The sequence below is a fragment of the Musa acuminata genome, chromosome BXJ3-4 (genome assembly GCF_036884655.1).
Source record: "Musa acuminata AAA Group cultivar baxijiao chromosome BXJ3-4, Cavendish_Baxijiao_AAA, whole genome shotgun sequence".
Taxonomy (NCBI): Eukaryota; Viridiplantae; Streptophyta; class Magnoliopsida; order Zingiberales; family Musaceae; genus Musa; species Musa acuminata.
This window is the reverse complement of record NC_088352.1, coordinates 38289321-38303620: the sequence shown is the minus strand read 5'-3', so window position 1 is coordinate 38303620 and position 14300 is coordinate 38289321. Positions and strand designations below refer to the sequence as shown.

The window sequence follows — 14300 nt, the reverse complement described above, 5'->3', positions numbered from 1 at the left end:
ATGCCCAAGAAAATATTTTGTGTAGCAAAAAATATTCTCATAATATTAATATTTTATATTAGACATATGTTGATGTCACGGTTGACTGACGGTTGAGAGCTTTTATCTTCTTCCATAGACTATGAGACCATATATCGAGTTATATCGAGTTATGACCGAAGACGAATATTCACTAAAGAGAAAATTATTTTCAACATGAGTTGGTTCAAAGAGAGCACAAGTAGTACAAGTTATAGGTGTTTTCTTCATTTGGAACTCTCTTCATTGCTGTAGATGGTAGTCAAGACATCTCGTTTACAGCATCATTTTCTTATTGATTCTGTCGTAGAGAGTTTGATCTATAAATCTAGAACTTAGCTATAGTGTGCAAAGCAATAAGATGAATGTGCCCTAAATATAACCAATATTTTCTTATTGCTTTGCTCACTGTAGCTCAATTCAATCAATAATTTCTAATTCTTGAACTTTACTATGGTTTCCAAAGCAATATGGAATTGCTTTGAATAAAGAGATTAAAATCAAAATAATGTAGAACATACCTTTCTTGCATTGTGATAGATAAGATGAGATCAAACCTTAAACCCCGAAAATGAATTGTTAGGGTAAACTCCCATAACTAGAGAGAAGAGTGGATCGACCAAACTTGAGCATTGATGCTCTAATTTATAATCCAAGCCATAGTTAGATTTAGTAGATATAGAGAATAAATTTACATCGAATATAAGCATATTTTGATATAATGAATGTTACGATCCGGGTTTGATGAGCTAACTGATCTATCAATTTCGTTTGATTTAAATCACTTACCAAAATATTTAAGTTGAAGTTAATTATAATAATATACTCATCAGACCTTTATAAGTCAATCTCAATCTTATCTATTTTTGATGTGAGACTAATTATGGGTGTTACAATGAAATTATTCATTCCTTCTTTTTCTCTCTCTAATGGACAAAAAAAAACGTATGCATGAATGAAGTGTTGGTTTGGTCTTTCTATGGAGAGTATTTAGTATATGGAGATGGTGCATGCACATTAAGATCATGTATATGAAGTGCCCTCACAGCACTCATTTGGATGAACATTAGAGTTGGTAGCTTCTGACTATCGAGGGCGATCTAATTGATCGGCGTTGCTACTCGAGTCGATGACGGTAATCACAACGACAAGTACTTCGACATTGTTGTAGCTGAAAGAAGCAACTCCAGCGAGCAACGAGATGATGTCTCCCTCACGAAAGTGGTGGATTCTCTGGTGCTCGTCTCGGATTCTCTGACATTCACTTACCTCTTGCTCCCATTACCCTTAGGTCTGCTGAAAAGATTGAAATGTCTCTGGGCAGCCAAGGAACACGATTCCAATGATAACCCTTCTTGCATTCATCGTGGAGCTTTAACACTGTATATATATGTATCCTCAGAACTGATGATATGGAATTGAACCAATACATTCGAAGAGCGCGATGAAGGTGCATGAATGAGCCTTGGATGACGTAGACGAAGCATGGTGCACCGAAGAAAGATGGCAAGAGAAGGACTCAGGATGGTACAGTGATATGCAGTCACACCGACACACTGGAGTTGCTCGTTGAACTGATCAAAGTATTCTGTATAGCCAGCTGCCAAGGGCACACACCGAGTTGGCTTAAGGGCGCTAAGCCTCTCGATTCGACATTGGCTCACACGGTCGAGATGGCATTCACACCATAGCTTAGTGTTCTGTAGAACTCCGAACGAGGAGAGAGTGGTGAAGTGGGAGTGTATTCATAAGAGGAGAGAGAGAGAGTGGGAGTGTATTCATAAGAGGAGAGAGAGAGAGAGAGAGTATAGTTCGTATAGGACTAATATGTTCTTTGGGTTATCGAAAACTCGATCGATTTGACCTACTACAGTTTGATCCTTTGACATTTTCGATCCAAAAGTCAGATCGATCGTATCGGTCGATTTGATCCGATTATGATGTTATAGAAGTTCATTATTAGTTAGCTTCATGAAAGCCTACAACACATTTGCACAACAATTCTTTGGTGAGCCATCATAGATGCCAAGAATGATGCGATGGATGAACAGAACATATGAGTGAGCGAAAGGAATCATTTCATGGGCAGATATAGGTTGAAAGAAATCCACTCTTTGTTTCTCCTTGGACTTCAATCTTTCTCGATGAACTGCATCAATCAAATGAAGAGACCGATGAGGTTGGTTGGCTGTTGTTCCATCAAATACTTGATAGAAGAATAGCCGACATAACGAAAGCTTTGTGCAGAAAAAGGAGACTGGAAGAAACATTCATGCTTGTCCCTAAGCTCATGTCTTCTTAGCTTGTGGATATGGTTGGTGGTGAGAAGGCAGCACCCAAACTTAAGCTGGAGAAAGCATTTAAATCGAAGGATTTCATGTCACAGACAGACATACAATGAATCTATAGATGGAGTGGAAATGGTTGACGATGCAAGGAATGTGGCAGCAGCATTAGAATCGACTAGTAAGATTCTTCACCTATCTTATCTTTCTTAATGCCAACAATGGATCGGATTGGCATCAACTTCTCTCTGCATACCTTAAATCTCGAGCTGAATCAGCTTTGTAGGTTCCTACTGTGAGTTCTTAAACTGAAAGATTAGGAAAAGATCTCAAGTTCAATGGTGGATGTTGCTGGTCACATACAGCAACACCAACTTACCATCAAAACTTTTGATCCATGCTTGGTCTTCTTTGCAATGAGGAGACACTTCTTGGGGATTTGATGGCATGAAGGTGAGGAAACCATGAACCAAACAAAAGGAAGAGGAAGTAGATAGTGGTAGAAGTCGCAGTGATTCCCAACAAGAACATGACAAGAGGCTCTTTGCCACGATCTGAGCAACATGTACATGAATCATGAGAAGAGTAGTGTTCTTAGTTACAGATACATTCCACCACCTATCTGCACACAACACAACGCATACACTAAACTCCGGCCATTCCTGATTGCTGAAGAGAAGCCAACGAATCACGAGCAACACAGCCTCATTTGGTAGCGTAAACCTACTTTCGGCGAACTCTCTGCCGCCGCTCGTCTTGGCGACCAAGACAGCGGAGAAGCTTCGGCATCTCCGTTCTATTTCTGGCAGCCGGGCTGGACCAGGGAGAAACCCGTTTCCCCTTCCACGGGCCGTTACTCCTGGAAGGGGGGCGGTTGGACGTTCCCCCACCGTAACTACCTCTCCGCGATAACCGCGCACGTGTCCGAGAAATTTCCGCGTCACCAGCCACCGTACACCCTCATGACACCCAGCATGGGTCATTCTGGGCTCCACTAGTTTACCAAATTAAAAGACAAGTATTTTTCCAGGTACTAGTTGAAGTGTCCATTTCTATATTTCTATTTATTATGAGGTTCACTACCTCGCGGACAAGAAACTACAGATGAATCATAGTGACTTTACGATTATTGAAGACAACGTGTGTACTAATTATCCGACGATTAATGAAACTAATCCTACACCGGCGGAACATCTTATTGTCTCGGTTACCAAAACCCCTTCGCCTTCTCTCTTCGCCGTCGCAGCGTTTCGCGTTCTGATTCCTTCATGGGAGTGAAGCAAGAAGAGAGATCGATCGGACGACTTCGCCGGGAAGCCTATACGTCCCCTCGCTGGAGCCATAGTTCAACGCCTTGCAGAGACGCCTGACCACAGTCGAGCAGCGGAGAGAAATGGAGGCCTTCGTCCTTTGACGCTCCTCTTCTTTCCGCATCCACCCGATCAAAGCGCCCGCGGTTCGGTGTCGGAGAAGAGAAGAGGAGAAGCCAAAATTTTGAAAGTTTGACCGCCATGAGAGCGTTCGGCTTCTGAGATTAGGCCGCCGATCGCACTTAAGGGAGGGGAGGATGGTGCGCAAGAGGCCCCAGACTCCCCTGCCTCCGGAGGAACCGGCATCTGCCGCTGCCGCCGCTTCCTTGACTGGCAGTGGCAGCAAGACCGTGGTCCTCAAGGAACCCGGGAGGAGACGAGCAAGGTTTGCGGAGATGGCTGGGGAGACGGCGGCGGAGTGCGCGGCCGTCTGTTGTTGCTGCCCATGCGGCCTTGTGAACCTCCTCGTGGTCGTGGTGGTGAAGCTGCCGGCGGGGCTCGTCCGTAAGGCGCTGCGGCGGATCAGGAACAGGTCCCGTAAGAAAGCCGCTGTCTCGCGACCCAAAGTCGGTGCCTTGAACCACGACGACGTCAGCATTCGCCGCGCGGCTCTCCTGGCGACGGCCGGAAACAAGGAAGCGTGGCCGACAAAGTCGCCGTCAGAGGAGATATTGGAATTGGAGAAGGTGATGTTGGCAAACTTCTACGGCGCGGGGTTTTGGCGGAGCCCGTCCCAGAGGGAATCCAGTGGTAAACCTCTGTTCCAATTTCCACGGTAAAAGGAGAAGCAGAAGGTTCAAAGGTGGCATCTTTTACTATTCTGTTCGAATTAATGGAAGAATCATCGTTCCATTGAAGCTGATCACTTGTTTGAATCCACTCGAAAAGCTATTGGATTCAGTCCGCGGAAATGTTTGAATAATCATCAAGATATGTGTCATTTCAAGAAACGAATACATCAAAATGCAAGATATGTATGAACAGTTTAATGTAGACATAGCATTTATTTTTTGGATACTGATGCATGCTCCTGTTCCTATAGTTGGTATGAATTGTTCTCTTCTGTGGACCATGGGGGTCTATTGCATCAGTGTCCACAGGAGATCGATTTAACAATTAAATTCTTTTGCTTGTTTTGTGACGACGTACTGCTGAAGTCTCTGTTTGGTTGTACCTTTTACTGTAGCATATGTTAGCCTGAGTTCTTTGATGCTTTGGGTTCTTCTTCCTTAAGTTAGGTTGTCTTCTTTAGGCACTGAGAAGCTTGTTTAAGGGCACCGCAATTCAAATGTTCTCGTTGAAGTCTCAGAGAAAGGTCAAATGAGCTTGAATTGCTTTGTAGTGCATGTTTGGTGAGAGTATGTAGTTTGGGCAATCAACATGTATTACCATAGATTAGAAGTGGAATAAGTGGGTAGGTGTGAAGAGTTTGATATTTAAACCAAGTCTGAGATAATGTACTATAGGTTTATCTTGCAAATCCTTTTCAGTTAATTTAGGGTAAGTGGACTTTGTTGGTTCTGCAAAGAAAGATGTGGACAATGACATCTGAAAGCAGCTATGTTCTTATTTTTTCCAAGTGTTCGAGGTGGAAAGGCATCTCTGTGATGCAGTCATGAAGAAAGAAATATGGTGTTTGATATTTTATCTGACAAACATAGTCTTTCTTGCTTGCAACTGCCATCAGTGGGTTATCATGAGAGGCAATTGTTGGCCTTGTGGATTGGGGTCAAGGACAAGTTCCAATAGGTGGAGACCTTGCATCTGTTACTCTGTGTCACCTGGGCCACATTGTAGAGTTGCTAGGACTACCCATCTGCTACACTTAATTTTCTCTTCTATTTGGTAATAGTTTTGATGTCAGGTGGTCCATGACTCTTAAATGTGGGCAAAGATTAGGTCAAAAGATGTTCTTCTGGATTTTCTCCCTTAAGAAACCTGTAACTGTCACTAGCTTTTGCTTGATAGATGGGAGTGAAATTAGCAGTGGGGATGATGAGGCAGAGATTGGAAAGAGTGACTTCAGGTTGTGGTATTGGTGCAGTTTGTGTCTGTCAGAAAACATAGCCAGGTTTGAGGCCTGTAATAGTTTGGACACACAGAGAGAGAGAGAGGGAGTCCTTTTAGTTTTCATGTTGTGACAGACTACACATTCTTTACATGCTGCAAGTGGGGTCGGGTTACTGATTGTGTGGAGAATCTGTTCTTGTTCATTCCATAAAGATGACACAGTTGAGATGTTTGTGATGATAGAGAAACCAATTGCTTAGCTTCTCATAGAGTTTGTGTTCTCACAAATTATCTATTTGTTATAGTTATTATGGTATATGGTGAGGATTTTGTTGGTGAAACAAGTTTCACCAAAATATCCTTCCTCAAGGAACAACAAAGAATGTCCAAACTACTTGGTACATGATTAATTTCAAGTCTGATGCCTACTTAAGCTGAGTCATTGATTGATAACATTTTTTGTATGTCTTTACTGTGATCATTTAAGGTGTCCTGTCTAGGCCACTACAATTACTGAACTCAACAAAACAAAAATGGACTCCTCTATGAAGATTAGATTGTGGTAATTGTGCTTGGGCAATGTTGCAGCTAGTGAGGACAATTGCTGGTTGAAAACTATTCAACACCCCCCTTCTTTGGCCTGGATTAAATTTGGTTATAACCCACAAGTCTCATGTCTTGAACTTTAATATCTACCTTGTGGTTATTGCATCATTTTAATCTAAGAAATTAGGGGCCCTTTCCTGCATCTTTAACTCTTCAAATATTGTATTGTCCTGGTGATCTTGGTCTGTCATATCAATATATGATTTTATTCAGATTTTAAAAGGTCTGATGAAATGCAGTGGCAAATTCTGAAGTTGATTTTCCATGTTGAGTAAGCAAGTAGTTGTGCATTTCTATCCAAAACATGATTCATGTTTGATCAAGACTTGAAATATGAACTTGAACTGGTTTCTTTTACTAACCAAATTGTGTTTTTCCTTGGAACAAATAAGTTCATTTGCAAACTTAACTTCTATGAAATTTTACACAGCTGGTATATGTTTTTGACAAGATTACACATAATATTTTGAGTATTTTGTGTTGGTGTCAACAACCTTAAGCCGTGGCCTCGGGGCCACCACGGCTGGGTTCGGATCCGAATGATTGGAGATCTTCCTGAGCGACCCTTGAAACTGTTGAGGTGGCCGACTGCGGTGGTCCGATCGCGACGGGACAGTCGTTTCCTCTGGAAGGGAACTCCTCACCTGGGCACGCGATGGGAGGCGCTCCGTCTTCGTCCCTGCACACAGGTCGGGTCGGGAGGCTTGACCCGACTCTTCCGACGATCAAGTCAGTGGATAGTCTTAGGAGGTTTTTTCTCTCCTCTTCTCCCTCCTCCCACTTTTTCTGAGCGCAAGGGTTTTTATAGGGAAGGTTACCGTTGCTTGATGTTCCCGCTTATAGGAAGCAGGATCGTACTCCTGGTAACGTCTGACACCGGTGTTGGTGTGGCGTGAAGGACCAGGCTCGCGCAGGATGTTAATGTGCCTCGATCAGTATTCCGGTCTGTTTTGACCAGGCGCTGTCAGGGCAATTGAGGCACGAGGCGTCATCCGGGCGCAGCCGACGTTAACCCACGTCCCATCGTCATTATTACCCTCACTTTGCATCTGTACCAGTAATCTGTTCTCCTACTCATTTGTTGACCTTGTGATCTCAAAAATCACTTTCTGTGAGACATGACAAACTCAATATGATTTTTCTTAGTTCTCTGATTAGTTCCTGACCATAGAATCTATCTACACATACCTTCCCCTAAACATAGTAACTCTTCTTTTATATCCTACTGATTATATCAAAGCTCAATCAGACACTATATCATAAACCAGAGGAAGTATAGTCAATCATTGGCAAAAGTTTATCGCTTATCTGTAGAGCATATCTGCAGTTGGTGCTGAAACTTTCATGCCCTGAAAGCATCAGATCTGTGGACGATAAGAGTCAGAACAGAGCATGTGGATATATGAAGCGGACAGAGTCTGATACAAAGGTTGTGTTATAGGTTTTGCAAAGGCTTCTCAAAACAATGTGCTGAAGCAGCCATTTACACAAGTAGAGCAGAAAGATTTGTTTCAGGTCAGCAGATCAGGCAAAGAAAACTCAATTTCTGAACATTCTGGGTTTATTCTTGAAGATTGATATGAACTCTGATGGCAACAACATCAATAAGTTTCACGAGAACCAAATCCAAGGGAAGTGGGTGCCAGTTTCAGCAGAGGCCACAAAGCACTTGGAGCAAACCTCCGGGCGAAGAGGAAGCAGACTGCCGTCGGCTTGTCATTGTGGGAGCACTCGTGCTCCTCATTGATCTTCCGCAGGAGTTGCTCTGTGGTATCCTCCATCCCGAACGTCACCGGCTCGAACTGCCCGCTTCTCCACAGCTCCCATGTTATGCTTCTGTTAGCTATGAAGTGGGCGGCCTTGACCGTGAGCACGGTAGGGAAGTAGTGCTCGTGCTGCACGATCATCTCACTGCGGAGTCGATCGAACTTGGGGTACACGGTGGTGTCGTTGACGACGACGAGGGCCACCCGGCGGCTCACCTCCAGCCACTGCGTGCCCTTGCGCCACTGCGAGAGGCCGACCTCGGGTGCGAGTTTGGGGGTGTAGCGGCCCCTCGCGCCGGGGCCGGGCATGTCGAAGGCCTCCACGAAGCTGTACTTGGAGCTCATCAGGTACTTGTAGGTGAAGCTGAAGTTGAAGAGCGGGATGCAGGCGGGCGACAGCAGGACGAAGCGCTCGTTCGAGAGATCGAGCAGTGCGTTCGCCAGGAGTCGTCTCGCGGCGTCTATCGTGGAGAAGCTTTTGCTGTCGGACGCCGTGCTGGGGATCTGCCTCTTGTAGAACACTGAATTCAGTGCATAGTCGCCCTGCGAACTGTGGATGTAGATCGAGTAGAGCCCTTGATATCCTCTAAAATACCTGTCCCAGAGAGGCGTCAGAGAGATGCGTTCTTCCGCCAAGAACATGAACGCAACCTTCGGCGTCCCCCTCGATCGATACTTGCTCAGCTTGCTCACCCTCAACGCATGCTCGAACAGCTGCTCGTCGCTCATGTTGTGCATCAGACTGGTGGGAGGCCGGTAGCTGATCTCCTCCTCCGAGCTGACGCTCCAAGCCCACAGCTTCTGCTCCGTCGACGTGCTCACGACGGAGAGCGCGACGACCAGAAGCAGCAGCACCGCTAAGACCCTCACCAGCACCGCAACATCGTCCGAGGAGCAAACGCTGGACTGCATCCGCCTGAGATCGAAGCGACTGGTCTCCTTCATCGTGGAGGGTGGGGAAGCAGTCGATCAGCGTAGTGCCTCGTTATACAGCAGAACTAGAGGGATCGGAGTTGACTTGGGAGGCCTCGATACCGCATCAAGAACGTGATTACCGGATCATAGAAGTAACAGGAGGACTTGACTTGAAGGCCAAAGTCGTCATGATCTATGGAGGTTTAATGGCCCGAGGTCCACATGGAACACATGGATCAAGAAAAAGAGCTGAAAGAGATGAGATCCTAGGAAGTATTAATTGTTTCGTGAAGTGCGCAAACGACGACCTCGGGAGACGAAGAACCATCCGGCCGCTGCTGCAGTATTAATTGTTCCACAGATATAGAATTCAGCTTGATTTAGTTTCTGCCGGATAGCTGAATTGATTTCGATTCCTTTGTCGAACTCTTAAGTCAAGATCTTGTAGATAAAGAATGAGAGTCTACAGCCTATAGATTGTAGATTACAAGTCGCTGCAGAACACAGATAAGCACATGCAAAGTTGACGACGTGAGAAAGAACTAAGAAAGAACCATCGATTTCTCCTTAAACTAATAAGAATACAAAGACCTATTAATATTTACTGTGCATCCTCAAACAAACGATTCCTTTCTGTCTTTACCGATCCAAATTTATTAGAAATATTACTAATAAAGTAAATTTTACGAAAGAAGCAGATTATATTGCTGGGGATGAACAGTAAATTCATATATTAATCAGAACAATAGCTTGGACAGTTCATCTCCCTCCCCTCGAGCTGAGCTGATGGCCATGAAGTCCTCAGGACTTTGAGTCTTCTGCATCAGTCCTCGACCTAACGGGTCCAGAATAAGCTGATGCCGACTCTAGCAATGGCTCTAACGCACTGGTAGCGAACTTCCTGGCAAACAGGAAGCAGATAGCAGATGGCCGGTCATTGTATGAGCAGTTCCGATCCCGGTTGATCTGCTCCGGGAACGTGCCGTTCATGTCATCCTTCCCAAAGGTTGCAGGGTGACCTTGGTGATCCTTCTTCCACATCGTCCAAGTAAGGCTTCTGTTAGCTATAAGATGGGGTGCTGTAATGGTGAGCACCGTAGGAATGTAGTGCTCATCCGGAACGATCACTCCCCCGCCAAGCTCATGGAACCTCGCGTAGCATGCAGTCTCGTTGACGATGACAACGGCGACCTGGCGGCTCATCTCGAACCACTGCGTGCCCTTACGCCATTGTTGGATGCTTATCTCGGGCTGCAGCTTCGGGTCGTATCTCCCCCTGGCGCCGGGGCCCGGATCATCGAAGGTCTCCACGAAGCTGTACTTGGATCGCATCAGGTAACGGTAGGTGAAGCTGAAGTCGAACAGAGGGATGCATGTCTCCGACAGCAGAACGAAGCGTTGGTTGGAGACGTCGAGCAATGCGTTTGCCAGGAGTCTTCTTTCAGCGTCGACCATGGACAAACCACCCCAGGCTAACACCTGCAAAAGCCGAGATCTTTACGAGGAAGACGATGATTAGGAGTCGAAGCATTTGGGAAACAGAGGACTCGTTGTACGTACCTGGCTTGGGATCTGCCTCTCGTAGAACACCGAACTCGAGGGGTAGTCGGGCTGATACGACGGATGGGAATGGACGTAGATGGAGTAGAGTTCACGGTGGCTTTCGAAATACTTCTCCCAGAGGGCAGACAGTGGCAAACCTCCTCGAGCCAGGAACATGAAGGCGATCTTGGGAGTACTCACCCTGGAACGACGATACCTGCCCATCTTGCTCACATTCACTGCACGCCGGAAGAGCTCGTCGTCGCTCATGCAGTGTGTCAGGTCGATCGGAGGCCGGGAAACCATGGAGTCGTCTTCTTCTCCCATGGCGGGGTTCCAAGACCACAGCTGCTGGCCGGCGGAGGTGCCGAGAACAGAGACGATGACGACGAGGAGAAGCAGCACGGAGAAGACCTTCACCACGACGGTGACTTCCTCCGATGAGCAAACTCTTGACTGCTTCCTTCCGAGGTCCAAGAAACGGACTCCATCCTCCATGCAGACATGAGCTGAGCTGCTGCCGCTCTGCATTGTGGAGTGGTGAGGGAGGACGAAGGCTGGGTCCAAGCTAGGGTTCAGATCGATCCAATGCGACATATATCTGGAGATAGATATGAGATGGAGTCAACTTGGGTTGGAATTAGTGCACTTAATTGAGAGATCTTTTACTCGATGTGACTCGGAGAAAGCCATGAATCCCGTTTTCGTTATTTATCCTCTATATAAAAATATATTTAAATAAACATTTATAAGTATTGTAAAATATAAATAAGAATTTTGCATTGACTATATTACTATATTACTCCATCGCATTTTCTTCTTCTTCTTCTTCTTCTTCTTCTTCGAAGCCTTTATAGACCCTCCCATGTGCGGCTAAATCCTTCTCGGATGCAACGCATGAGCTGCCGGCTGGAGAGATTTTAGTGGTCTTTCAACAATTGTGAAGTTCCTTTGTTGATGTTTTACATTCTTCCCAGCCCTATAAAAAGGCCATCACTTTTAATTTTCTCACAGTAAAGTCCCCAGAAGAACTAATGCGTTCGGTTCGTCTCCACTCCCTCTCTCTACGCTTAGTCTCCCACTTGACCGAAGCATCGAATGGTGCGCTCGTTACCAGAGGGAAATCCCAATGTATTCCTTGGAGAAGCATCACTGTGCATGTCATTGTCAATGACTCGTTGTCTCGAGTGCAAGACGAGCAGCGCAGAAGCCTAGAACGCAACGGAGGAGAGCAGTCGACAAGGAGCCGCGGTTGGCGGCCGGTCAACTTTGTTTGGGCTTCGAGCACTGTCTCCGTTAAATCCACAGGCGTCTGCTTTAACTTCGACAAGGTTTTTGTCTGCTGTGCAAAGAAGCGAAGAAGAAGAAGAAGGAAGAAGAAGAAGAAGAAGAAGAAGAAGAAGAAGAAGAAGAAGAAGAAGCCAGTGGCGATGTAATCTGAGCTGTGGCCAGTTTTCCATTTCGGTTCATTTGGTGCTGTAGCTCTTCCATGAGTAGTATTGACCTTAATTCTCCATGACGAACAAGGTTCCTGTTTCATTAAGACTCCTTCCGTCTTCCAGGAGCAAAGTTCTTGAACCAGAACAGGACTTGGAATGCATGTTCTTCATGAGGAGTTGGATTCGTGGCCTTGTCAAGAGTAATGCACAGTGTATAAATATTATTATTAGAAATTTCTGAGTTTTGTGGTTACATTTGTCGATGATCATGTTCATCTGTTCATGCCTCGATGTTGTGATCTCTCAATCTCATCCTCTTTCCCAATGCTCTGTAACTTGGGCATCATCATCATCATCATGTCTTCGCTCTACCCAAACCCAAGAGAAGTGGGTGCCAGCTTCAGCAGAGGCTCCAGTGCACTGGGAGCAAACTTCCTGGCGAACAGGTAGCAGACTGTCGATGGCTGGTCATTGTAGGAACAATTCTTCTCCTGGTTTATCTTCCTCAGGAACCCATCGCTCACGTCATCCTTCCCGAAAGTTTCCGGATGCGGTCCTCCGGTCCAGTACGCCCATGTCAGCGTTCGATTGGCGATGAGATGTGGCGCCTTAATGGTGAGGATGGTGGGTATGTAGTGCTCGTCCTGGAGGTACATCACGTCGCGGAGCTCGTCGAACTTGGCGTAGTAGTGGGTCTCGTTGACGACGATCACAGCCACCTGGCGGCTCGCTTCGAACCACTGCGCGCCCTTGCGCCACTCCGTCACGTTGATCTCCGGCGCCAGCTTCGGCTGGTATCGCCCCCTTGCCGCCGGGCCGGGCTCGTCGAAGGCGTCCACGAAGCTGTACCTGGAGCTCATCAGGTGTTGGTAGGTGAAGCTGAAGTTGAAGAGCGGGATGCAGGACTCCGACAGCAGCACGAATCGCTCGTTCGAGAGGTCGAGCAACGCGTTCGCGAGGAGTCGTCTCTCAGCGTCCACCAGGGACAGACTCCCCCAGTTCACCACCTGCAGATTGGACGCTGAGATCGTTAACATGACGAGGACATGAACAGGGGAAGCCACTGGTCATCGAAGGATTCGATACCTTACTCGGGATCTGCCGCCTGTAGAACACGGAACTCGACGCGTTGTCGGCGTGATACGACGGACGGGGATGTATGTAGATGGAGTAGAGTCCACTGTGACCGGCAAAATACTTCTCCCAGAGCGGCGACAGCGGCAAAGCTCCCTTGGTCAAGAACATGAAGGCGATCTTGGGAACCATTCCGAGACGGTGCCGGCTCAACTGGCTGACGTCCATTGCACGCTGGAACAGCTCACCGTCGCTCATGTTGTGCATCAGGTCGGCCGGTGGCTGATAAGCCATGGAGTCGTGGTCGTCCTCGCGCGGTCTGAACCTCCAGGACCGCAACCGCTCGTCGTCCATGGAGGTGGTAGCGATGGACATGACGACGAGGAGAAGAAACAGTAGAGCTAAGATCCTGAGCAGGAGGGTGACTTCCTCGGGTGCACAGACCTTGCGCGGCAGCTTCGTTGCAGGGGCGGGGCAATGGATCTGGATCTCCATGGAGCTTTGAGTTGGGCTGCTGCTGCTGTTCTTCATCGAGGTGAAATGAGGAGGGAGCTCGGCAAGGTTGGATCCAGTGGCACAGTGACTCGATTAAAGAAGAGGTGCAAGAGATCAACACGGCATCACAGAGAGAGATCATTTGTATATACTATATGTGGTTTGAAGAAGAAGAAGAAGGGTGGGTGGGTTATTGGCACACAATCGATGTGAACTGTGGGCATGCGAAGGAAGAAAAAATGGAGTGGCATTATTATATGGTGTTGTTGCATTTGAAGTCATTTAATGTCACATCTCCAACATGATCAGCCCGAGAAGAACGGAGGAGGTGAAGTGATTTGGGTGCAAAGTCGACTTCGATTGCCGAGGCTTTTTATCCTTCCTAAGTATCAGCTCGACGCAATTCCGACGTGTGACACAAGAGACAAATCCGACGTCAAATTCTAATTTTGACTTGCAATTCACTCTTAAGTCCACATTATGTAAGTCAAAGCCAAACACTCATAGCATACTTTGACTTATAATATCTGCCAACATAGAAGTCAAAGCCAAACACTAATGACTTGATCTAATATGCAACACTTGCGCTTACACAAACCTTTAAGAGAACACTCTTCTCTGCGTCTTCATCTGACAGACTCCTCTCCTCTACTTAGTTACATCAATGATCAGAGTGTAAATGAACCCACAATTGGGGTTCAATAAACAAAGAATACATGAACAGATCTCAATGAATCAGATTTGGGGTCACAAAACTGAGATGGATTTGACCAATCCACATGACACTCACATGATTTAGTGATTCAAATACTTAAGAGGAAGGAATCATCTGTTTATATT

At 46.3% G+C, this 14300-nt stretch overlaps 4 protein-coding genes across 4 annotated transcripts; 1 reads left to right on the top strand and 3 right to left on the bottom strand.

Annotated features, from left to right (window-relative positions):
• Positions 1-3563: 3563 nt before the first annotated feature.
• Positions 3564-4724, top strand: LOC103977621 (uncharacterized). Its single transcript, XM_009393190.3, has one exon. The coding sequence runs from the start codon at positions 3871-3873 to the stop codon at positions 4390-4392; it is 522 nt and encodes a 173-aa protein (XP_009391465.2). The 5' UTR covers positions 3564-3870; the 3' UTR covers positions 4393-4724.
• Positions 4725-7648: 2924 nt separating this feature from the next.
• Positions 7649-9111, bottom strand: LOC103975399 (glycosyltransferase BC10-like). The gene has a single exon (XM_009390359.3). The coding sequence runs from the start codon at positions 8938-8940 to the stop codon at positions 7831-7833; it is 1110 nt and encodes a 369-aa protein (XP_009388634.2). The 5' UTR covers positions 8941-9111; the 3' UTR covers positions 7649-7830.
• A 464-nt stretch (positions 9112-9575) lies between these two features.
• Positions 9576-11014, bottom strand: LOC103975410 (glycosyltransferase BC10-like). Its single transcript, XM_009390371.3, has 2 exons — positions 10471-11014; positions 9576-10389 (listed from the first exon to the last, which is right to left on the bottom strand). Exons 1-2 carry the CDS (start codon positions 10981-10983, stop codon positions 9712-9714), a joined length of 1191 nt encoding a protein of 396 aa, XP_009388646.3. The 5' UTR covers positions 10984-11014; the 3' UTR covers positions 9576-9711.
• Positions 11015-11640: 626 nt separating this feature from the next.
• On the bottom strand, positions 11641-13887 carry LOC135636746 (glycosyltransferase BC10-like). Its single transcript, XM_065148738.1, has 2 exons — positions 12978-13887; positions 11641-12898 (listed from the first exon to the last, which is right to left on the bottom strand). Exons 1-2 carry the CDS (start codon positions 13494-13496, stop codon positions 12260-12262), a joined length of 1158 nt encoding a protein of 385 aa, XP_065004810.1. The 5' UTR covers positions 13497-13887; the 3' UTR covers positions 11641-12259.
• Between the last annotated feature and the right edge of the window lie 413 nt (positions 13888-14300).